Source organism: Lycium ferocissimum, chromosome 8, assembly GCF_029784015.1.
Source record: "Lycium ferocissimum isolate CSIRO_LF1 chromosome 8, AGI_CSIRO_Lferr_CH_V1, whole genome shotgun sequence".
In the NCBI taxonomy this organism is placed as follows: Eukaryota; Viridiplantae; Streptophyta; class Magnoliopsida; order Solanales; family Solanaceae; genus Lycium; species Lycium ferocissimum.
This window is the reverse complement of record NC_081349.1, coordinates 29,168,889-29,195,310: the sequence shown is the minus strand read 5'-3', so window position 1 is coordinate 29,195,310 and position 26,422 is coordinate 29,168,889. Positions and strand designations below refer to the sequence as shown.

General features: G+C 33.8%; 2 protein-coding genes across 2 annotated transcripts; both read left to right on the top strand.

Annotated features, from left to right (window-relative positions):
- Nucleotides 1-12,995: 12,995 nt before the first annotated feature.
- On the top strand, nt 12,996-14,602 carry LOC132067870 (nodulin-related protein 2-like). Its single transcript, XM_059461254.1, has 2 exons — nt 12,996-13,224; nt 13,847-14,602. The coding sequence occupies exons 1-2, from the start codon at nt 13,048-13,050 to the stop codon at nt 14,153-14,155; spliced, it is 486 nt and encodes a 161-aa protein (XP_059317237.1). The 5' UTR covers nt 12,996-13,047; the 3' UTR covers nt 14,156-14,602.
- Nucleotides 14,603-21,822: 7,220 nt separating this feature from the next.
- On the top strand, nt 21,823-23,990 carry LOC132066806 (glycine-rich cell wall structural protein 1.8-like). The gene is made up of 3 exons (XM_059460012.1): nt 21,823-22,179; nt 22,246-22,827; nt 23,122-23,990. Exons 1-3 carry the CDS (start codon nt 21,903-21,905, stop codon nt 23,727-23,729), a joined length of 1,467 nt encoding a protein of 488 aa, XP_059315995.1. The 5' UTR covers nt 21,823-21,902; the 3' UTR covers nt 23,730-23,990.
- The last annotated feature ends 2,432 nt before the right edge of the window (nt 23,991-26,422 follow it).

Here is a 26,422-nt window from a genome sequence, read left to right as displayed (position 1 = left end):
TAAGATGCACCCCTATCACACACAAGAGTGTCATCATATGCAAATAAGTAATAAAGAAAGGTATCACGCACAACAGCTTTTTCACCTATGTTATCCTCCAATGTAGCCTTACTAGGTTCAAGAACAATATCATGCATTAGGCTATTAAGATTTTGGACGTGCAATGAAGAATTAGCAATTTGTAGGCAAGCATCACCTTCTTTTTTGACACTCCCCTTCTTTAAAGGGTGCCCATCACTTTCGAAGGTCTTTCCCAAATTCGACGTGGGTCCATCAAGTAGGTAACAAACCCTCAAGAAGGAATTTTCGTCAACGAGGATAGTGTTAACAATTTCGTCCACCCCATGCTTGTCATCATGGCAAAGCTCATCATTATCCCATAGTGACTCACAAAACGCACTATAACCCCCAAAGGTGGCTCCATGTTAATCATGACAATATAATTCACTATGCACATCACCCTCACTAGTCATATTACCATTAAATAAGACATAAATTAAGAGAAAAGATTCTATGAACAACGGTGAATCAAAGCATACAATCTGACTCTCAAAAAGACAAATATCACATTTCGAAGCATTTTCATGACTAATTAAATGATCAATTATATCGACAATATCACTAAATTGAGTCTCATTAAGCACATCACAAAATTTGTCAATTAGTGGACTATTATAGCAATTAAATTTATCAACACAAGTATCCACACTAGTTGAACGCAAATCGATCTTGCAAGAAGAATCAACTAGGTCATCGCTAGGATCAACTAGTGGGTGAACTAACAAATCATATGACAATGTATTAACATGCAAATCATAAGGATCAACACTAGGTGGACACAAGTTGATTTTACAAGAAGAATCAAGATGGTCATCAATAGGATCAACTAGTGTTGGATCACCCATATCAACTACATTGTCAACAATCAATAAAGAATCACTAAGGTCATCACAAGATAGATGCTCATTAAGCTCAAGTAAGGATAAGCTATCATACTCATTTTAGCATCATGGTTACTCACATCATTTGTAGTATTAAGATTAGCTATTTTACCTTGAAGTTAGCATAAAACATTCTCTTTACCTCGATTTTCAACTTTGGAGTCCATTTGCTCTTCCGGGAAGCTTTTAACTACCTCATGAACTTTCAAACTTTGAGGTTCATCATTTGGTTTACTTCCAAGAACACCTGCACCATATTAAGACAACTAGAGAAGAAAGCAAAGTTACATGAGTTAAAATGGGGTTGTGACAACTCCTTCACATCACTCCTCACAACCTCTCTTTTTTCCACTCTAGAGTTGTCACTTTTCACTCCCTTACTCCTCTTAATATTTTCTCTCTCAATTTCATGGGAGTTGGGACAAGTGCCAAGTACTTCTTTGCAAGGGTTAAGGGAACCCTCCACTTTACTCTTCTCTTTCACTTCACAAGACTTAGACTTCTTCACCTTCATTTGTTGTTCCTTGGTAAGTATTCCATCATTAGGTGAATCTCTTCTAAATTCTTCTTCACCCATTATGGGATTTTGTCACGACCCAACCGGAGGGCCATGACGGCCACCCGATGCTAACCCACCCGGGTACCTCTTATCGTACATTTGCATTCACATCTAGGTGAGTCACATGGCTTACTTATAATTTACATACATCAATAGTGCTAATCTCATTGGGCAACAAAGCATTTATATCATCATCAATAACAGTGCCCATATCCATATACACAAGCCGACAAGGCTATCAAAATGATATACAAAATATGAGCCGATAAGGCTACAAGACATCTAACCATACACAACTGTCTACGAGCCTCTAAGAAGGGTATGTAACATAGTATAGGTGGGACAGGACCCCGCCATGCCCATATGTATGTACATAAAAGAATAATACCCAAAAGATGTAGCTCCGGATGAAATGGAGCTCCTCTATGTAGTCCCTGAAAAGAAATCTATGGATCAAGCTTGTCTTCCTGTCCACCTGCGGGCATGACGCAGCATCCACAAACAAAAAGACATCAGTATGAATAATGTACTGTATGAGCATAAAAGACAGCATAAAGATTAGCATAAGGATTAGCATAAGGTGGGAGAATCGGGAGATAGTAGAGCCATCATCATAATTACTTACTTGGCTTTCATAGAGACCTTCCATTTCTAAAACGTGCTCGTGTACACACATACATATATATTCATATTCATATTCATATTCATATTCATATTCATACTCGAATCCATACCATACCCGACCATGACAAGGCTCGGTGATTATACATACCCGGCCCTACCAAGGCTGGTGTTATCCGTACCCAATGCGGTGGTGTGCGCGCGATAGTATCATACCCTAGCCATATAAGCTCGGTGTTACATAATAGTCTTACATAGTTAGACACGTATACATAAGGGTCCATAAGTATCATCAACATCATTACCATCATCGTTTTCGTTACGTCTACCCTTGGAGGATCAACTATCATATAAAGGATGCAATGGAAATCATGAAAGTATCGAGGATCATGAGCTTTAGTAACTTTAGAGATAGAACCATTTGGAGGACATTAAAGAACTCATGAAAGGATATATATATATATATATATATATATATATCCAAGGAACCATGCCTTATTGAAAGAAGGGTTAGCCTTACATACCTCTTTGTCTTTCTTAACTATCTAACGTTCACCGTTCGTTTGAATAATCTACATTTAGAAGGATTCATACCATGATTAAGCCTTAATGATACTCTTAAATTCAAACTAGAATAATTCATAGTCTAATGAAAATTGGCAACATTTCCCTATTTCGTCAACTTCCACCATATCACAAAACAACCCTCAACAACCACAATAACATCCATAATACACTCATAATATCAAAATCAAGTAATCACATTACGCTACGCCTTCAATATTCACCCTCACGTTCAACTCATACTAGCAACTTCGTACCAATTTTAGCACATTTTTATATAATGCTTCTTCATCACCATTATTACCTCCCATAACATGATTATACCCATATCATACTAAGAATCATGACTCAATATAGATTACTACTCATAAACATCACAAAAGTTACATTTAACCCTCATTTTCTACTTTCTTCTTCTACCCAAGTTTTGCTACAACCAAACATTCTTATTAACATGAAATAAGCATGAAAACTAACCTTTTATCTCATGAAAATGAGCTTTGGAGCAGCTATGAACTTATGTGAAAACCCTAGCTTCAATACTAAAAAATCTCTTGTACTCAACAAACCCTAGGAAACCTTCTAACGTACGAACACTTTGATTCTTGCCCTTTGATCTTTGTTTTCCCTTGGATTGAGTGGAATATGCTTAGAGAAGGTTTTTGAGCTCTCAATATTTGTAGAAGATGAAAAATGAAATAAAAGAACCAAAGGCATCTATTTATACAAAAACTTAAAATCTGCCCGACGGATTTTATACGGACCACTTATACGGTCCGTATAATATTATACGGTCCGCATAAGTGGACCGTATAACACCACCAAGAAAAACACCCTTTCTGTAATGGGTCGAGTTATACGAACCCCCCTTATACGGACCGTATAAACTTATACGGACCGTATAAGTGGTCATGTAACTCCCAGTTGCGCGGAACTTTCTCTCGTAGATTCGTTGGCTTCCAATCCTCGTGGAACCTTCTTGGCACTTACATAATACTTCATCAACCACAGAATAGGCCCTTTAGCAGCCCCTCAAGATATTCTTAAATAAACATTAACTCAATTGTAGCAGAAACCTTCCGAACACGACTTACATTTCACTTCCTTTAACAAACTTAGGCTCATATATTCATATAACTCCAAAACTCTTATAATATACACTTTAAGCTATTTAATGCTTCCCTTAATCCCCTAAGGATTTCATAATCACCTTAAGCTCACATTAGCCTATCCACAAGGCAACACATATGGAATTTTCGAGGTGTAACAGATTTCGGGACCACTCTCCATAAGACGGGGTTCACTTATAATTGCTTCATCTTTAGGAAGTACGGGTGGAAAGAGAGGTCTCCATTGTTTGTCCACTACATACTTGTACCATTTTTTCTCATATGAAACCTTATGTTCTTGGAACCAGGGACTCCCCAAATACAAGTGACAATTGTCTAGTACAAGTACAGCACACCAAACCTTTTCTTGGCATTTGCCTTGGGTAAAGAACACCCTTGCGCTCCTATAAACCAAGTACCCTCTTTGATTATAGTAAGGGTCTTGTTTCATCACACATTTTATACCCAATGTCTCAACCACTTGAGGGGCAAGATAGTTGCCGTAGCTACTAATAAGTTGGTATTTTACCAACTTATTTCTTCTTTAATCTTATATTGTTGCTATGTTTTGATTGAGAAAATAGTGCATTTTATGTCGTTTACGTCCATTTTATAGGTTCATATGATGGAGAAGAGCTTTGGAAGAAACTGAGTGAAAAACAAGTCAAAAAGAGGCCAAATTGAAGAAATGACAAAAATGGCTAAAACTGCAAAAAGGGGCAGATTTACAAAATCAGGACAGTTTTGTAAAATCTGAAAATATGGGGCTGTTTTGGTCTTATTTTTGATTGGAAAATTGTGCAACTATAAAAGGAAGACTTGAAGGCAAATATCATCATCTTTGGCCATTTTAACCAACACCATTGGAGGAGCAGATTGGAGCACTTTAATGAGCAAACTCTTAACCCTTTCTTCAATTCCTTGTTATGTATTGAATATTTAAGTGTGTTGTATTTTATTCTCTCACTTGCATCTTGTTTATGAGAATATCCATTATCAAGTGTTGAATTAAATCTCTTGTATTGCTTATGTATTGAACAATTTTTATTTCTAATGAAGTGGGTTAATGTTTTTTTTCTATCAACTGTTCATGCTTTAATGTCTCTTAATGGTTGCAAACATTATTTGTGCCTAAGTACTTTTACTTTGCTTGAGAAAGAAAGTAAAAGTTAGGAAAAGAGTTAAATAGCAAGAATTTGGGTAATTAAATCCATCTAATAACTTGAGCTAGAGACAGGATAGTTAACTTAAGGTTGAATTGATTGTGTTTAACATCACACTCTAAGGCTTGAGAAAGCTTAAAGTGAAATTCATTGATTTGGTTAAGAGACTTTCAATGAGATTTTAGAAATCATTATCTATTAATATAAACCCGCTCCCAGTTGTAAAATTGTAAAATACATTGGATCATTACTTGAAAGTAATTTCTCTTGTGTTCCTTTGCTTGTGAGGCCATTGATCATTTTACTTGCTTTCTAGGTTAGTTTTACCTTTGTTAGAGTTTAAATAAAAAATCCAAATATTGAAAAAGTGTTTAGCTTAGCTTAGTTGATAATAATTCCTTGTTTAAATCGCCTTTATATTATTCCCTATGGATTCGACCCTGACTCATAGTTGAGTAAATTATATTATGACGATGGTGTACACTTTCTCTTTGAAGAATGGATTTGGACGTTATCAACTACAATCATCCAACACAAGGACATAACCCACACTACCAAGTAAGTTCATCTTTGCAAGAATTCGCCCCACACTACCAAGTAAGTTCATCTTTGCAAGAATTCGCCTCTTCGGGTCATTTCTCGCTTAAGACCTTGCATTTCTTCCACTTCCATCACCTTTCAATACTTCTCTCCTCCTTCCTTCGACATCATAGCCATATTGAGAACATGATACCTTCGTATTAGGATAAGAAGTATGATTCATTGTATTTCTTGAAGTAGGAAATGTATACTTTCTACTCTTTCTAGGACGACTCCTACTTAGTCCAACCCACACATTTATATCACTTCGCTTGAAATAGGAGGTATCACAATTCAATGTACATGAATAGCCATTAGAAGATTCTTCACAATTATCATGTTCAACATTACTATCTTCATAGACATAGTCACCTCAAAGCGCATAACTATAAGGTTCATATTCATCACAACTTCCTAATTCATGCAAGTTTCCACCAATTGTTTCATATCGTAAGTGTGAGGAAAAAATATACCTCAAGTTGCCTCTATGTCCATGGTGTGTAGCATGAGGCTTTTTGAAGCTCTCGTCTTCACCACAGGACTCTTTATTATGCTCTTTTACTCCTTCATTGTCTTCATAAGGCCCATGAGATCCACTTGTCTCATATTCACCTCTGTAGTAATACTCTTCACCCTCATATCGACCATTGTCATAAGTCACATCATCTCCCTCATAGCTTTCTTCACTATCATAGTCATACCTCCATTGCTAGAGCATAACTCTCCAAATCATCACCACAATATTCCGAAGCTATGGATGACATCCTTGTATCTCCTCTCCTTATAAATTCCCTTCTTGTATCTACAAAACGAGCAAATAAAATTAGTAGTAAAGTTCCTCACGTCACTCGTATTTGCACTCAAGCTTACCACTCAACCTAAAGCTTCTTCCACAGTTGGTCAAGAACCGCTTATCTAAATCAACTCACAAGGTTGCTAATGTTTGTGAAAGAGTAGATTCTTGTTAATTGAAAGAAGGATGACTGGCTTAAACTAACGGACTTGATCCAAAGAAGTTTCAACAAGGTTAAAAAGAGAAAAGCTAGAAAAAGAATTAGCACAAAAAGAAATGAGACTCAAAAACTAATCAACAACTAAGTAAGGGCAATTACTAGTTTCAATTAGCTTGGAAGATCAAGGAAGGATGAACAAATACCTAACGAAACTTAGAACTGAAAATGAAGTGAAACAGGGTTGAAGAACAAACTTGCAATGCAATTTCGGGCAAATGCACCCACATCTAGGGGTCGTGGTTTTTCATATGGGTTGATAATGGCATGTAATATGACCCTACAAAGGGTCGTTGCTGGCCCACAAGCGAAAGAATAAAATGCATTTGAGGAGTGCATTTTACGGTCCCTATTTTGTAACCGTAAATCAGCAATAGTAGACAAGTTTTTGGGGTCAACATTGATAGACCGTCTTTGATCTACGGTCCGTAAAATGGGACCGTACAAGCAGAAGCATAAAATGCATTTGAGAAGTGCATTTTACGGTCCGTATTTTGTGCTCGTAAAATCGTAACAGTGAGCTCAAATTTTGGAACCAATTCAGGCCTCAATTTACGGTCCATAAATTGCCTCCGTAAAAATCCTTCAGTGATGACATATAGTATTTCGTACCTCGATCTTTGGGCTGGATTTTTCTGAATATTTCTTGTATTTGAGGTACCTTTGGCCCACTATATCATATGTTTTGCTAAATTTGGGCCAACAAACACTTTTTCACTTTTCGTACTTGAAATTTTGATCAAAAGGCTTCTTTAGGCGTCTTCTTCCTTATGAATTTATGAAAATGCTTAAAAACACTAAGAACACCCAAGATTCGATGTACTCTAATTTCTCTAAGAACACCCAAGATTCGATGTACTCTAATTTCAACTCGAATTGGCTTCAAATTTCAGATCTAACCTCCTCTCGATTAGGAGAACAAAGCACACTCCAAATTGAACTCGATTAAGCCTCCAATCAATCAATCCACTTTGTGTTCTTCAAGGTTTGAAGGTCCTTCAATGGTTACTTCTCAAAACACCTCCAAACACTCTCTGATTCAAAATCTAGCTAGATTTGATATCAAGAAACTCAAATCTAACCTCAAATCCACACAAAACACAACACAACAACAATTTTTTAGAATTTCAAAAATTTCAAATATGAAGAACCTAGGATTAAGGATTGTAGAAATAACACTCTACCCTAAGCTCTGATACCAAATGACAAGGATCAATTTGGGGGAAAGACCAAATCAATACCTAAAATGCGGAATTAAAGGATAACAAAAAATTGGGATGAGAATTGAAGAAAAGAGGATGAGAAAATATAGATAAAAACTAGACCCTAATGATAATGAATCTATGGACAAACCTAGATAAATCAAATCTAGACCCTTTCAATTGGATTCAATCAAGAGAACCAATACTACTTGAAATCAAGGCAAGAGAAATTCAACTGAATCCACAAATGAACAACTGTTCATGAAATCAATGGAAATGAGGTTCATAAGCCAACAATGGAATCCACCATTGTCCATCACTAAAACTATAGCTACATAGCTAAACAAAATATTACTCAACAAGAGCATTCATCTTCTCATAATGCATATGCTAAGCAAGAAATGAAAGACTAAGTACAACAAAGGCCCTAAAGTGGGTCTTTGCGAAAATAGCCCAACATGGGATCTTCATCTTCCAAACACCAATTGTCTTGCAATTATATCCCAAATTACATCCATAGCCTTGAATTTGGGATCTTGGCCATGATTTGCATCTTATAGCCACAATTTGCACTTTTAGCGCTTTGCGCTTTTAGCCACTTGGTGTAGAAGCCTTCACAATCTCTTTCCATGCTATCATCCAAATGTCCCACGTCTTTCCAAGCATCCTTGTGCCATTTGTACCATTTAGGATCATATCAATCTCCCTGCTAACAAAATAAAAATGTATTGTGAAGAATGAAACTTTAATACCTGAGGAACTATATAGTCTGAAGTCCCAAATATCAACCCCACGGACAAAGACCCAAAATCCATTGCTGCGAAAATGAATAGACTTCATGTCCCTGCTTTATATTACTATAGATTAGCTATAAATTTTAATACCTGAGGAACTATGTGGTCAATAAGAAGGTTACTGTTTAACGCAAGTAATGATTCATTGTTATTAATTCTAACATTAATCAACCGTTACCTCATATAATATGCCATTGTAAGTCTTAATTGCCTTCACGAGTCTTTCATTAAAAGGTGTGACTTTTAACATTCTTTTTCAGCCTAGTGTATAAGATTTAATTAAGGTTTAAAGACTATAATAAAGATAGGAAGCTCAAGAGACTCAAGACATTATTATATAGATTTTAGTGTTATTGAAAGCTTATAATGAAGGATTTATAATTGAAAATTCATGGAAAGTTTATATTGAGACATTTTATAGGAAGAAAAAGAGCTAAAAAAAGGAGAAAAAAGATAAATGGTATTCTAGGCCATAGAGAGGTGTCACATCACCTTATCTATGCCTAACTTTATATTATATATTGATTTTTATTTTTTGCAACTTGCGTATGCAAATCAAATTTCACGTGGATTTAGATAAAAGCTCACGATGATTGCAAAAGAGACACTTAAAAAGATAAAAAGTAAGAACTAACTTAGAGACTTCTTGCTAAAATTGTACAGGGCAAAATTCGTAAACACCAAGTGGACGTATCAAAAGATGACATGTGGTGACAGTGACAGGTCAGATTCGAGTCAGCAAGGAGAGGCTTCGGGAAAGCATACGATGCTCTGGAGAAGTAATTTAGTAACCACTAACGGAGACAGAAACTATAAAGGGCCCGGAGAAGCATGCCAACTCACCGGTCAAATGTCATTCAATGCACAACCGTTACAAGAAATTTCAAGTCTTCCTTGAGTCTTAAATGTGCATTAATACCCTTTATTACCATTCATTGTCATAGCATTAATATTGGTAGTAAAAAGGGCACGATTCATGCAACTTGTCACACTCTATACCAATATAAATGAGCCTTCTTCATTTCATCAGAAGTGGGACATCTGAAATCTAATAGAAAACAAATACTCTTAAATTAATATCTTTATTCTTGGTCTTGATTGCTCTTTAGAAGGCTTTGACGTATAGCTTGCCCGGATCTTTCTAGTTCATTATTTTGTCAAGGCTCAGGCTATTACTTTAAATTACTTTAGCTTTCTTTATAATTATTTTGCTTATTATCTCATAATTTTATCGTATTGATCTACATGTCCTTGACCATGTATACAAATTCAACTATACCAATTATTGGTGAACAAAAGTAAAAAAGATCACTAGGTTCATTTCTAAATGGAAGCCGTAAATATTTAATTTCCTAGCATGAAATACATGATGATAATTTAAAATAGCGGTGAAATTTTGTAGCATCGTCATGGTATATTCTGCCGACAGAAATTAAATTGTTTTTAAATTCTCCTTCAGTCCTTTGTCATCTCGAGTACCTTTGTCACCATCATCACATTTATTTTTTTATTTCTTTTTAATTTTCTGTTGTGCTTGTGATGATGAAAAAAAAAAAAAAGTAGTTTACGTATTTGAGAAATTTTAAGGCTTTCAATCGTGGCTTGGTTGTTTATACAAGGGAAGGAAAGAGATAGATTCTCGTGAGTAGGTGATAACAATAAAAAAACAAGGAATTGTAACAAAATAACTAAGAACAAAATATACGATTAATAGATAACATAAGAAATTAGATCGAGAAGAACATAAATCAGAGAAAGAAGAGATAATAATATAATAAATTATTATTATTATTATTATTAATTAATCCAAGTAAAAAAAAAAAGATTAAACTCGTACATGAAATCATACAAGGGTTGAATCTAAAGAAGTTCAATTAGGAAAATACAAGCAATATTCCCCAACAATCAAACAAAAGAGTATAATCCTTCAATTATCCAAAATTTAGCTAAGGAAAATAACTCCAAGTATTACTCCCTCCATTTCAATTTGTTTGTCTTACTTTTCTTTTTAGTCTTTTTCAAAAAGAATGTTTCATTCCTTATTTGTCACAACATCACACATAGCACATTAGGATGACAAAATTAAAATGCATTTTTGGTACATTATGCATATCTCTAGTTTAAGATGACATGATTCAAAAAATTTCGACATGATTCAAAAAATTTCTTTACCTTCTTAAATTTTGTGCCCAGTTAAAATAAGACCAAAAAATTAAAACCGAGGGAGTATAATTTAAATGGCTAGCGGTAGGTTGTGGAAAAAAATTTGTGGTGATCAAAGTAGGGGCGGAGCTAGGATTTAATTTTTATGAATTAAATATTTAAATTTTTTAGCATTAAACCCATTATATATTTAAATTATGGGTTAATATCTATTATTTGTTGCAATAGTAGTTGATTTTTACACATAAGTTCACACTATGCGTCAAAATAACTGGTGGACATCAATCGCCCCTCCCTTTCTCAACTCTCAATATGAAACTTTTCGGTATAAATTCAAATTTAGTTAAATTTTAATGTAAATACCGAACACCGAGCGGAATTCAAAACAAATCAGTGATGGGGTTTTCAATGGCTTGAACTGTGGTGGATAGACAATTAAATAGCTTTCAATGAATATTAAATTCAAAAGGACTTATTCAAAGCCTTTGTTTGATGATTTGTTAGATAAAAGCAATTGAATTATTTGAGTCGCGTATAATGTGTGTGGCCGACAGTCTTTATTTTCTTCCCAAATCATATCCTCTTTTGATTTGGATCTGTCAAATTATGGGCCCCTCCAGAACAGTGGGGGCCTGGCCCAAGCCTCCATGAGGCACGTTCATAGCCATAAAGCCCAAGAAAAAAATCTTCACTATAAATTTATTAATTAAATATTTATTAATTTAATATAACATTCGATGCGGGTAAATATTTCCTTATAAGTTCATTAACAAGATATAAAAGAAAACAAAGTATCTGGCTTTATTGTTTAAAGCATTCAAGTGACATCTACATGTGTAGATATAATCTCTTAGTTATTTTAATTGTTTAAGCAGATATCTCGTATCTTTTGAAAATTATCAGAAGTGTCTTAATTCCTCATCTTGGTGTATAATTTTACGAATGTTTAACTAAATAAAACATTATTAAAAATAATACAATATCTTACAGTTAAGTTTTTCGAAAATAGACTAAACATAGGTGTGGCTGTGCGAGGTTGAAACTTCAATGGAAAAAATAACACTTAGAAAGAATAAATGGAGCTTTACTGTTTCGTTACTAGTGACATTTTGTCATGTTCGAATTTTTGTATAACCATGACTAATCTAACAATGGATGATTTGACAAAATGTTACTATGAATTAAAATTTTATCCTTATTTCACTACAAGACTACCACAAAAATACAACTCAAGCTCAGCTATTTATGTCCTTTATTATTTTATGTACTCTTCTTGTCTCAATTTATGTGATATTTTTTATTTTTTTATGAGTCAATTTGACTAAACTTTAAAACTAAATTGGAATAGATTAAATTAATATTTTAAAATTAAAATTTATAGCAATTTTTCTCATGTCAATTTGATAAAAAAGTGTATTTAAAAATATTAATCAAGGTTCATGCAATTTGAATACCGAAAAGCAAAAAGTATAATACGGGATAAATGGACAAAGTTTGAAATCATTTAGAACAAGAAGTGAAACTTAAATTTCAGGGACGAAAATTGAATTTTCCGTTTTGCTCTCTCTAAGCCTTGAACCGAACAGGGAAACCTCATCATTTATTGGTCGGTGTATCAATAATGAAACTTATCTAAGGGCCCGTTTGGCCATGAAATTTTTCACTTTTCCCCAAAAAACATTTTCACGTTATTTGAAAATAAACGTTTGACCATAAAAATTTCACATAAGATTTATTGGAATTTAAAAAATACTAAAATATTTGTTTTCACTTTCAATACATTCAAACAACTAAATATTCTTTACAAAAATTATAACCAAACACAACTTCAACTCTAAAATATCAAACAAACAAGAAAAAATAAATAAAAAATTCACTTATTTTTCACATCCCAAATAAATATGAAAAAATAAGTAAAAATTTACTTATTTTTTAAGAACACATTTTCTAGAAAAATATTTTCCTTCAACCGACACACCTAAGGGGTGTTACTAGTATCTATATACCCTAATTTTACATGTTTGGTCAATGATAAATTTATTCGAAATAAATTTATACACCTACCAAACACACAATAACTCTTCTTATCTAAGGGTGAGATAAAAAATCATGAATTTATTTCATCTCATCTCCCAAATGAAATAAAATAATTCCAAAAATGAGATAAAAAACCACCGGCGAAGAATTATAATCCACTAATAATTTTAGATACCTACCAAACGATCACTAAATGTTACTAGTACCTCTATATATACCTAACACATATAGGATCAATCTCCTCACTATTCAAAGCAAATCTTCAACACAATTAACTCTTCTTTTCTTCACAAGAAAAAAAAATCATGAATTTTCTCTCATCTTTGTCCAAGGGTGCAGGTGGCCAATCCACCGACGAGCCCAAAAAAACCACCGGCGAAGAATCAGGTTCCACAACTGAGCTTTTTGCCAGTGCAAAAGTGTTAGCAGAAGCTGCTCAAAGCCACATCAACAAAGATGGAACCAAAGTCGATAACAAAAAGGTTAGTTTTTAAATAATCCTAGTTCTTTAGAAGATGTGCGGCAAAAAGGTTGAATAATCGGAACTGTCTCTCAATATTTTATTTTTTTTATTAAGTATAGCCGGGCTTATTGAGTGTAGGAGTGCTTTTAATAGTCAACTTAAAATAAAACAAACAATCTGTATAATTTAGGATTTTTTATGTTTATATATAGTAGAAGTTAAGCCCTTTAGATTTGTTCGCATGTTTATTTTTTTATATTTTTGAATTTTTAATAAAATTTCTGATTTCGCCGCTATTGGACCTTTGTCATTAGAATTATTCATTTTTTTTCCGGACACTTCATTTGAAAATTATAGCTTGGCCATGAAAATTTCATATTAAACTGTTGTTTTCACTTCTTTTTTTTCTTCCGTTCAAAAACTATAATAAAAAACAACTCCCGCTTCAAAATTTCCAAATAAGGTGAAAAATATTCTGACTTCTATAGCTAAACGCCCGTTAATATTCAAAAAACCTGAAATATCTCAACTAAGCCAATCTAATTAAATTTATAAATTTAATCAAAAACTCCTCTTAAAGCTAAACTACTACTACTTTTTATTTTGGTAAATCAGCCGTAACAGAAGCAATTTTTCAACAGGTAGCTGAAGCTGCTGCTGATGTCCTTGATGCTGGACAGAAATATGGAAAATTAGATGAAACTCAAGGAGTTGGACAATACATTGAAAAAGCCGAAACTTACCTCCACAAGTACGGTTCTGGCACCGGCACCGCCACAGACAAGCCTCCAACCGCCGCACCGGAAGAAACAAAAGCTCCGGCAGCAGCAGCGGAAGCAGCACCGGCGCCTACTACGGCACCGGTTACTGAAGGAGAGCATGAAGAGGAAAAGAAGAGTGGAGGATCAGATTATCTTAAGATGGCTGGTGACTTCTTAGGCAAGAAGTGAGTTAAGAGATAATTAGTTTGGTAAAAACATAACTCAAATTATTGCTTTTTTTCGCGAGTTTTACTTTTCAATTATCAGTTGTTTCCTTTTCTATTTGAACTGTCACAATCTATGTATTAAAAGACACGTGGTTGATTAGATGATGATAGATAGAAATTATCGAGGCGTGTTTTAGTACATCGTGATAGTTCAGTAGAGAAAAGAAACTACCGATTATTGGGGTGTAAAATTCGCAAAGAAAATAGTAGTTCAGATATGTTTTGTACCTCTTTAATTAATTGTGGCCTGTGCTTTTTAGTTATGGCTGTTGTGTTCTAGGTTTCTTTTCGTTTCACTTTCTTATGGAATATGTATGTATGTAAGTTGTGTGTGTATGTATGTACTTCAGTGTGATTTTTAGAGTGTAATTTGTGTTGTATGGATTAATTTGTGGTCTTCTTCCCTTTAGAGTGTTTAATTTAGTGAATTGGTGCTTTTTGTTCCTTTTCAATGATCCCTGCTAAATATAATATAACAGGTTGCCTATTTGTTATTTCAAAATCGTCCAGGTATACAAAGGGTAATATTGGGGTCGTATACCTCTTCATTTTGTAATGACCCTTTTTACCTAATTTCCTCCGGTATTACTAGTACAGTAGTACTCCTCCTTTTTCATTATGCGAGCATGTTATAATTGGAGGAGTCAAATAATTTCCTTTGATTATAATTTTCTCAAATTATTTTTAAATATGATTTTTGTTGTGTTGATTGGTTCTTCTAAATAGAATATCATCTCCTTTCGCGACATTAAAATATGCGGATAGACGGTGATGGTATATTTTAAACTTGAAGTTTTAAAAGAAAAACATCATTTAAGCGAATTTACAGACTACACTTTTAAACAACTAAACTTAAGTATTTATATCTTTAACAACTCATCTTAATTAAATACAAATCGGCAAAAAATAAAAAAAAAAAAAAAATTAAGAGAGTAAACAACACAAAAAGATGGACCCGCTAATATATATATATATATATATATATATATATATATATATTATTATACAATTAAACAATAAAATAAAAATAATATACAATTAAAACATAAAATAAAAATAAAAAATAAAGATGGAGGTTCTCCTTCTACCCCCCCCTGGGCTCTCCTTCTTCTTCCCCATCCTCTCATTGCATTTCTTCTTTTTTTAATTTTAAATTTCCTCTTTCTTTACTCTTTTAAACTAATCAACAAATTAAACAACAACTAATTAGCTAATAGGCAAATTAAACAACAATAACAACATCACTAGGGTCTCATCCTTCAAATTCTTCTTTCCCACTAATGATGTTATACATCTTCTGTACTTCTTTCTGATTTTTTTCCTTTCTTTTATAAAATGACCCTAGGGTTCAAATGATTTATATTAAATGGGTCAAAGATTTTAATTGTAGTATACCAATACCAACAGCAATTGAGAAATTCTGAACTTTTTGTGTCAAAAGAACAATAAAACGGTCTCTTTTCCAGTGATAAAGATTTTAGTCATGTTGATATTTTGCTAATTTTGACTAATTCGGATTTAAAAAAAAAATTGAAGATGGTATTTTTTGTTGATGATAATGGAGGTTCAATGACAAGGATAAGGAGGAAGATGAAGATGACAAAGATGGAATTTTTAGTTGGGTTGATTTAATCAGCGGTGGTTATGGTGGTGTGTGGTGAGGATAGGAGAATAAGAAAAAAGAGAAAATATAATAAAAGAAAAATAAAAATAATAATAATGAATGGTGGCATTCAAGGATATGATTCATTATCTTTGTCTTGAAAAAAGATAGGGTTGTTACAGTAGGGTGAGGATTAGGAGAAAGAAGAGAGAAAGAGAAAGAGAAAAAAATAATAAAAGAAAATAAAAAATGAAGTGTTGGTAAATTTTGATGTAAAGAACCACTAACACAAGCATTAACTACTGAATGCTATTATTTTTTAGGGTGGAAAATAATTGAAATGAAAGTTGTTAAGGGGGGTATATAAATATAACTTAAGTTTAGTTGCTAAAGTGAATTTTACTATTGGGGATTAGGGGGTTAAATGATGTCTTTTCTCTTTATAAAATGACCCCACCTGATTATATATCATATGCATAATTAACTGTAGTAACTATAGTCATCATGAGAAAAGAATATTAAAGTTGAATTCGTTGACTACATACAGTTAAAAACAGCATTATCAATATGTATTAAGTATGATTAACAAGTTCATTGGCATTCGTAACACGAGTTCCAATCATGGATCCCCATTTTCAGCCAATCAGCTTATGGAAATTATTAAGACATTTTACAAATTTATCAGTTTGACTAACAAGTTCATTGGAATTCGTAACACGAGTTCCAATCATGGATCCCCATTTTCAGCTAATCAGCTTATGGAAATTATTAAGACATCTTACAAATTTATCCATTATCTTATTTTGAAAAAAGACAGTCTAGTGTATAAAGTCCTTTCTAAAAAATTATTTAGCCTTTCTACTATAAAAAATTCATGCTCCTTTTCGTATAATAGATTGTCTGTTTTCACACACACATATATATATATATATATCGTGAAATCAGTTTTTTTTTTTTTTGGATTAAGCCTCACAAAAAAACTAATTAGAACAATCTATTATATTTCAATCATATCCACTTTTTTGAGATAGTAGAAACTAAGAAAATGAGGAAAGAATATATATTGACATTTAATAAAAAAATTTACTTTTAAATCTAATATGCCTTTTTAAAACATTTGAGTAATTACATCTGACTTTTGAGAATTTAATTATATTAAGGACTTATTTAACAAATTTCGTTTTCACTTTGAAAGAAGTTTTAACCCCTCACCACGCCTTAATAAAAAAATTTGTGTGAAAACTCTACGTAATTATGTTTCGCCCCGACCCATCGCCGGGACATTTTTTACGTAAATGCTAGGCCCCGCTCGCTCCGAAAACGCCTTTTAAAACACTGGTAGTCACTATAGTCATCATGAGAAAAGAATATTAAAGTTGAATTCCTTGACTACATACACTTGAAAACAGCATTATTATCAAATATGTATCAAGTATGACTAACAAGTTCATTGGCATTCGTAACAAGACTTCCAATCACGGATCCCCATTTTCAGCTAATCAGCTTATGGAAATTATTAAGACATCTTACAAATTTATGCATTATCTTTTTTTTAACATTTTTTATATATCTTCGTATAATTCTTTAAAAAATTATCGCATTCAAGGGTATGATCCTTTATTTTTCTTTCGAAAAAAAGGGCCATGAAGAAGTCTTTTCATTTGATATAAATGCTTGGGTGCCCAGTTATTGATGATGTAAGCACAAGCCTTTCTAATAAAAATATTAACTACTGATTGTTTTTACGATTGGAACCCATAACATATAGTTGGATTTTAATGTTATAGCCTTCTACCTTTGTTTGAAAGAGAGTTAAATTATAACTTTAGGAGGAAATAATTTTTTTATTTGTTCTGAATTTATCTAAATAACGAAAGCAAAAGCAAGCCTTGACAAGACTGATATCTAAGGTGCTGCCACGAATAATTTTACAACAAATTAATGTTGATAATTTATGAGAAATATTGTTATCGCAGCAACCTAAAGTCCTAAACACGTTCTTTCTATATTAGCCTTTCGATATACAAGGTTCATGTTCCTTTTTTCCTTGGTCTGTTTTCATACACGTCTATGAATGACTCGTGATCACTTTTTTTTTTAAAAATTTAAGACAAGTACTCAATACTTGAAATATTTCAATCATTTACATTCACGGCTAGAAAAAGAGATTTTTTTAGCCACACTCATCAAAAAATTTAGTATAAAATTCATTTTTTGGCACCTCATTTATAATTATGATACTGGAAAATGTAATTGTTAAACAAAATTTCATAATTCATAAAAACTCTACTATTTACTATGCTTTTTGGACTTATTTATTGAAAAATTTTTCAGTGGGAAAATAGTAATTTTTTTGGCTGATTTATAAACTTATTTGGCATTAATATATGTAACGATATCAATATATACCTAGAGTATAGAGTCCAATCATCGTCTTTGCTTTAAGTTTGCCTTTTTTATTTTTAACATTCTTTATATCTTCGGATAATTCTTTAACATAATGTCTGATTATTTTTCTTTCGAATTTAAGGGCCATGAAGAAGTCTTTTCATTTGATATAGATGCCTGGGTGCCCAGTTATTGATGATGGACCAGCAGAGCCTTTGCTGTTGAATTTTTAGTATTTTTACTTTAGCAGTTGGATTTGTAACATAGCGGTTTTTTTTTTTTTGGGGTACAATGTAAAATAGCCTTTGCATGCACATAGACAAAATGAAATAGGTGACGACTGGCGTCTGGCGAGACATAATTTTACAACAAATAATTTGCATAACCCGAATGTACACTTCAGTAAAGATTATCGGACCATATTCCAAGTCCTTAGGTTCGTAGTAATACACGAACAATTAACATCCTATCAATTGGTGCAGAGTATTTAATTTTTTGTCTTTAAAACAAACTCTTGGGCATCTAAGATATCTGTTTTTTTTTAAAAAAAAAAAAAAAAAGTGCTTTACCTGATAGTCACGACTCATGAGTTATAGTTTTCATGTGGCGTTATAATTATGATACTGGGATGTAATTGGTAAAAAAAAAAAAGATCATTCGGAAAAACTGGTAGGGGACTATTGTAGACCGGAATAACAACATTTTTTTTTTTTTTTTTTTAGAGGTTTGCTTCAAAGGCTGGTCTTTAATTTTTATCAAATTGGTCGTCTTTAATTTTGCTAAAAAAAGTGCCTTAAAATATCCGAGGATTACGGGTTTCAATCCTAATTTTGTTAAAAAAACTTCTGTCTTGTGATTTTCTTTTAAAATTTAGTCACGCAGTCGGAACTATGCCCCAGTCACCTCATGATAATTATGCCTTAAGGCGAAATTTAGTCACGCTTTTAAGGCAGTTATCTTTATAAGACATAATATAATTATGCCTTAAGGCAAATTTTTTGTAGTTCTAAGTTATGACTTACAGAAGTTATTACCTTAAGCATAACTAAGTTTTGTTTATAAGGCATAATCTTTGGCATAACTTTTGTGAAATCTTTGCCTTGCGAAATTTAAGATGGAGTTCGAGCTTAAAATTTTTTCATTGACTTTTTTTAGTGAAGGAAAAAAATTTTAGAAATTTGAGGATAAAAAGTTTACATTCTTAGCGCAAATATCATATCGTGAAGTTAACTCAAATAATGCATATGGGCCAATTATTTGGATAACAACAATTGCTCGGTTTGTATTTTTTTGTCTTCAAATATTATTTCTTTGATCCTCAAAATAAAACTTATGCCTGCAGGGACATAATTTTTTTAAGAGGGCGGACATAAATTGAAAACCATCCCATTTAAAGGACCAAAATTGAAAACCAACAAAAAATAGAGACGAAAGTGCAAATGACCCTAAAGTTATTGGATCAGGGACTAAACTTCAATGCCGAATAATAAGACAGCCCAACAAAATATTTATATATATACTCAGCAAATACCTATTTTGGGGTGGTCTTTAATTTTTATCCTCAAATTTATGGTCCTTAATATTTTCCCACAAGGCGGTATAATTTTATATCTCTCTTCTATGTTCCAGTAACTCGTTTCCCAAGTTATTCGGACAATGAAAACTTTCAAAGTGGTTAATATAATGCGAAAAATACTACGCGCTTTATTAACTTTAAGGGGATTGACAAAAATATAAAGATAAATGTTATAGTAACCTAATTAAACATCTGGATATATTTATGAAATAATCAGAAATGATCAGCAGGGACAAAAATTAAAGATTAGTACGTTTGAAGGACAACCCGTGCAAAAACTTATATATATACTGCAGCTTTGCGGTGTCTGATAAATGTCCCCTCATATATATCTCCCTTCTATGTTCCAGTAACTCATTTCCTTGGCATGGTACCTTCTTCCAGAAATATAAAGAAGTCTATATATATCTAAAATTTTTTTCCTTATATATATGGTATAACTTTTGCTATTACCTAGCTCCGTCCATGCCTTATGGTACATTCTTCCTCTAATATTTGCTATTACCTTTTTTTCCAATTCTCAGTTGTAATTTGAGTTCAGTGTTTGTGTTGGAAAATGACTTGTTACAGGGACTTAAATTTGATTCTTTTTCCCTGTTTAAGAGACTTAAAAAAAAAAAAACCTCAACATCATTCATGTCTAATTTTTCAAAATGTTTTTTATTACGCATACAATGATATTATAAGGCGAAGAATTGATTCTCCATTAACAAATTTTCATTGAGGTAGTCATCTAACCGGACTATTAAGATTCTCCATTCATTTAAAGTCTAAATCAGATTAACTAATGATGGATACTCGAGGACATATGAGACACTTCGAAAACTAATGACTCACGAGTTTAGCCTAAATTGTACATAATAGATGCAACCACAAGAAAAGTATATGGCATATGAATCCTCCATTGTCTTGATATAGTGGGTGTTTGGATTAGCTTATAAGCTGGTCAAACTTGCTGATAAGCCCTTTTTAACTTTTAAAGTGTTTGGCAAAATAGAAAAGTGCTTAAAATAAGTTAAAAACTACTTAAAAAGCTATTCCTTTGACCAAGTGTATTACCTTTTTATCCCTTATATTTTCTTAAACTTCCAAAATGTCCGCTATTAGTCCCATTACTCTTACCCCACCCTCCTTTCGTCTTCTCCATTGATTAATACCAAAGCATTCTTCATTTGTTGTCGTTTAACTGGAATATTCATGTACATGTCCAACATATGTGTTAATGTGTGAGTACGTCGTGGGAACTTTTTAAAATATGGTACTCCCACTGTCGTGATACTTTTCGCTTCTCGAGATTCAAACTACATACATGATCTTTGACCAAAATTTTATGATGTATTTTTTCACCAAATTGATATGAGAAAAGTTGCAATTTATAATACTTTTCATGTAACTTTCAAATATATAAATTTTAATCTTAAAATATTCAGTTAATGTTATCAAATTTAGCTTCAAAATTTAATCAAATTGACCTTTGAAAAGCGAAATGTATCACATAAATTGGGACTGAGGGAGTAAAACTTAGGGAGAAAAAAGTTACATACTCATATCAAGTACTCTCAAACGAACGTATAAGAAACATGTCACTAAACAAGTTCGAGCAACATAGGCCATAGCAAGAAAGTGATGCTACTGGGAACCGGACTAAGGAAATTTGGAAATGATGCTAACGAGAATGAATCCTTAAAACTCCTATCTTAAGCCATACTATCAAGCAAAAATTTTGAGTTAATTTCATCAATTTTTTGGTGCGTGATCCAAACGGATTTCATGCCATCAGTCAAACACAAATCTCACAATGACTTGTAAATTTTGTTGAAAGAAACTGAAAAAAGAAAGAACAATTAACAACATTTTAATGCGTATATGTGGAATGTGAGATAATCCGCTTTTTATTCTTTTAATTTGAAGATGAAAGTATTATGCGGAAAATAATCGTTGTTCACTTGTATAAGCTTACTCTAAAGCCATAAAATTACGAAAGTTTTGTGCAGCGTCCCATTTTTCAGTGAAAATCTCTAAAGCGTCCATATAAATTTTCACATTCACCATTTTCGTCATTTGAATCACATTTTGATACACTTTCTATTTTCAAATACTACTATTACTATTTTCTCATTATCCAAACAATAACTCAATCCAATGGACGCTCTTTTTGCAAAAGGAAAGGAATTTCTCAGGTCCAACAGTGACAAAGAAACTTCTCCTCGCCCTGAAAGAACAAAACATCATGATGACGTGGATGATTCCGATGACCACCCTGAAAAGAAAACATCAGCAAGTGGCGGCGCCAAGACTGCCACCGGAAGCGGTGGCGCCAAGACTGCCGCCTCCGGAAGCGGTGGCGCCAAAACTGCCTCTGCAAGAAGCGGTGACGCCAAGACAGGTGGCACCGCCGAGAGTGGCGGGGCCAAGACAGGTGGTGCCACCGGAAGTGGCGGGGCCAAGACAGGTGGTGCTGCCGGAAGTGGCAGCGCCAAGACAGGTGGTGCCACCGGAAGTGGTGGCGCCAAGACGGGTGCAGGCCGTGGCGCAGGCCGCGGCGAGGGTGGTGCAGGCCGCGGCGCGGGTGGTGCTCATAATCCAAATGAGCACAAAGAGCCAACAAACTCTGAGCTGATGGCTAGTGCAAAGCTGCTGGCTGCAGCTGCACAATCTCAATTAGGTGGCGGCGGCGACGGCAAACCAAAAGAAGAATTGGACACTGGAAAGCTTGCCGGAGCCGCTGCCGACCTCCTTAGCGCCGCCCAAAAATACGGGAAATTAGGCGAAGAAGGAATCGGTAAGTATGTGGGGCAAGCTGAGGATTATCTCCATGGTTATGAGCTCAAGAATGCAAAAAAAGCGGGTGCAGGTGCAGGTGCTACCTCAGCCAAAAAGAGTACAACTAGTTCTACTGCGGCGCACAAGGACTCGGAGCATCGCCCAAGGGGCAATGCCGACAATTCAAGAGATGATGATGATGGTGATGAGCACGGAGAGCATAAGAAAAGGATGCCACCAAAGAAACAATCCAGTGACAACTACGATCATGATCGCGAGGAAGGTAATGATGATTATGCTAGAGGTGAGTATTTAGATCATGTGATCGTTTCAGCTGAAAGCTTAAACTGTTACAGATACCATACTTTTTATAGTTAATTATATTATGTGTCAATACATATGATAACTTTTGGATACTACGCTTTTTGCTGGTCAAACACGTGATATATTTTTTCTGCTTTTTGAGTGAGTTTGAGATCTGAAAACAAGACCTCTGCCTGCTCTAATTATATGTTTAATTGTATGACCATCGATCTCATTTTAAAAATTTAAGGTGAGACCATACTTTTAATTAATTAATAATATCATGTCTCAATAGGGCACGACAAGCATGTGCAGCAGGGTAGAGGGATGCCCAGGAAACAAGCTGGTGACCATCATGATCACCATGAACGTTCAGAGGAAGATGATGATCATCCGAGAGGCGGGCACGGTAAAGCTAATAGATCCGGTGGACATTCAGAGGAAGATGATCATGGCAAATCTGGTGGAGGGTATGGCGAGTATATCCAGAAAGCTCAAGGAATGCTAAATAAAAAACCCGGTGGTGATGATGATTCAGAGAAAGGTGATGGTGAATCTGGTGGAGGGTATGGCGAGTACATCAAGAAAGCTCAAGGGATGCTCAAGAAAAAATCAGCTGACGATGATGGTCCAGAGAAAGATGATGCTGAATCTGGTGGAGGGTATGGTGATTATATCAAGAAAGCTCAGGGAATGCTCAACAAAAAATCAGGTGATGAAAGTCCAAGGGATGGAGGTGATGGAGATTCCGGTGGCGGGTTTGGTGGGGTCATGAAAATGGCTCAAGGTATGTTTAAGACAGATTCTGATCATGGGGGTGATCGTAGCCCTACCAAAGATCACAATGAGGAAGGTGAGAGCAAAGGAGATTTTCTTAAGATGGCAGGAAGTTTCTTCAAGTAATAAGAAACATAGACTAATTGTAACGTAGAATGTCATGATCTGTTGTTTTACAAGCTTTTTTGATCAATTTTTCTGTTCTTCTTTCATAAAGTTTTAGGATTTTTAGCTATAGTTCGATTTGAATTGTAATAATGGAAACATGTACTGTGTGTGTGGCTAGCTAGCTAGGAGCTGCCATGCAAATGTTAATGTACATGCATGTTAAGTAGAATATATACATTTTTGATTTGATTTTCTATGGGGTTAAATAGAAATTTTCTTGTCACTGATTACATAAGTATCCCAAATGTAATGATATAAGTTCTCAAAATTTCCTGAAAAAATAGTGCGACAATGAAAGTGACCTGGACAGTGTTTGAAACATTTCTTGTCATAGTTTGCTTCTAAAGTACATGGACATTTAAAATTATGTAGTTGATTAACAAACCATATTGAAAAATGTATGCATGTAATGATGTAACTAGTTACCACTAATTGCTTGAATATGTCGTCCGTCTCGATTTCTATATAATTGTTTTCTTAGTAGTAAGGTTTAAATAACAAATGACCTTAAACATGTATATTTTACACCCGTTAATTAATTAAAAGTTTTATTAATTACGATATTCATACATCCAAAATATTAAAGCTAACTTTGACAGGCAAATACTCCATAAGCAGTGGGTATAAATGGAGTATTGGAGTACAAGATCAATGGCCGTGGATCAAGTGGATATGGAGTAAAGAGATCCTTCCAAAAGTTTTATCAGCTGGCTAGCATTACATGGGAGACTTATGACAAAGGATAGACTTCTGAAAATGGGGATAAGTCAAGATGACAAATGCTTGTTATGTGGAACTGAGAGAGAGAATGTGAAACACCTATTTTTTTAGTGTGATTTCTCAAAAACTTGCCAGTTAGAACTGCTGCAGAGAATTGGTTTAGCTCTATGGGACTTTTAAGGTTCCCAGACCTCAATTGTTGCTGGTTCAAATCCAACAGGAATGCAAAGCACGTACGGAGACATTTTCTAACAGACGACAAAGTCAAAAATACAAGGATTGGATAGAGGATATACTTAGATAGCACGATACATGTACAAGTTGAGTTTTTATTTTACATAGAATAACTGTGAGGCAACTCTGGTTTGCCTCTTGGATGATAAAATGTAATATCGGTTCGTGGAGATTAATACAATATTTTCCTTCACCAAGAAAAGGTCAAAGTTGTGGAAGAACATTGTCACTTCATGACGCCATGTTGTAACTTAAGTCAGCAGTACTTTCCATTTTTATATTAAGAAATGGAATACAATAAACAAACGACTATAAGCTAACTTAACTTGATGATGGGAAGAAAATTATATGCACGTAATTTTCCGGCAAAGAGTGTGCACCTTAAACCCGTCAATCGGTTCGGGTTAACCGGTCCAAACTGAAGGCCAGGAATTGACAGCTCTGTTCTGCTTATTAAATACCGGTCCGGTTTTGATTTTTTTGGAATCGGAACTAGTTAAATCGGTTGCTGGAAAACCATCGAATTAATTTTTTTTTAAATGTCCAACAGGAATGCAAAGTACGTAGACCGTTGAGACAATTTTTTAAAAGTTGACAAAGTCCCAAAACATACCCCTCAAACTTTTTTTTTTTAACACTTTAATCCATCCCCCACCCCTATATATAACCCCTATACATTTTCATTTTAATCCACACCATTCACATCTATTTCTCTCAATCTGCAATTATAGTTACTTTACAACAATTAACCACTTTAAATTTCTCTCAATTAAATATTATAAAGTCTTATTATAGTTTCAATTATTAATTTTGCAATTATAATATTGTTGGTGGAGTTGGTGATTTTGCAACAAAAAAGTAGCTTTGTGGATTTGAATTCACCGCCTTCACTTTGTTGGAAATTATGTAACTTCAGTTTGGTACGTTCCAACTCTATCTTTATTTTTCGCAATTTAATTCTAGCAATTTAATTTGTTGCAATTTATTTTCTTGTGATTTATTTGAGTGTGATTTAAATTAATTCTACTTAATAGTGGCGAAGAGATTTCGTGGTTGCGGTAGTAGTGGTATTGTTAAGTTGGGTTTAATATAACAAACATTTAAATGGAAGAAACATAATTTTACAAAAATTGATGTTGGTAGCAAAAAGGGTATTTTTAAAAGTTTATCTATTTAAAAGTTTTACATTCACATCCAACTCCTTCATGTAATGCAAACTTTGATGAATATCACTTTTATTTGATGCGGCCAAATGGGGATATCAAGGAACTAGATGATTTGGACGTCTTAGCATGGTGGAAGAAATACAAGGCAAGTCATCCGATACTCTCAAGAAAGTTCGAGATATCCTTATGTGCTCAATGTTTATCAACCTTGGCTTCGGAGAGTGCATTTAGCCAAGAAGACAACAAATTGAACACCATAGACACTCATTATCCGGATCTAGCTTGCAAGTACTTGTGTGCATTCGCGATTGGATTAGATCTGAAGGAACCAAAACTTAGAAGCGGTGGAATACGAAGAGGAAGAGATTGAAGATTTGATCAAGTGGAGCGGACCAAATGGAAGACTTTGAAGATATCTTGGTCGAATATGATTATTAACCAAATGATTAAGAATTGGTGATTTTATTATTCTACTATTTCTTTGCAACTCATGTATTATTTGCAAGTTAAAAAAAAATTACAACTTGCAAA

What these genes read in the sequence shown, in the direction of transcription:
- LOC132067870 (XM_059461254.1), top strand. Translation starts at nt 13,048, where the DNA reads ATGAATTTTCTCTCATCTTTGTCCAAGGGTGCAGGTGGCCAATCCACC. An exon ending in CCAAAGTCGATAACAAAAAG is followed by an intron (nt 13,225 to 13,846) that starts GTTAGTTTTTAA and finishes ATTTTTCAACAG; the next exon opens with GTAGCTGAAGCTGCTGCTGA.
- LOC132066806 (XM_059460012.1), top strand. Translation starts at nt 21,903, where the DNA reads ATGGACGCTCTTTTTGCAAAAGGAAAGGAATTTCTCAGGTCCAACAGT. An exon ending in GAGTGGCGGGGCCAAGACAG is followed by an intron (nt 22,180 to 22,245) that starts GTGGTGCCACCG and finishes GCGCCAAGACAG; the next exon opens with GTGGTGCCACCGGAAGTGGT. An exon ending in TAATGATGATTATGCTAGAG is followed by an intron (nt 22,828 to 23,121) that starts GTGAGTATTTAG and finishes ATGTCTCAATAG; the next exon opens with GGCACGACAAGCATGTGCAG.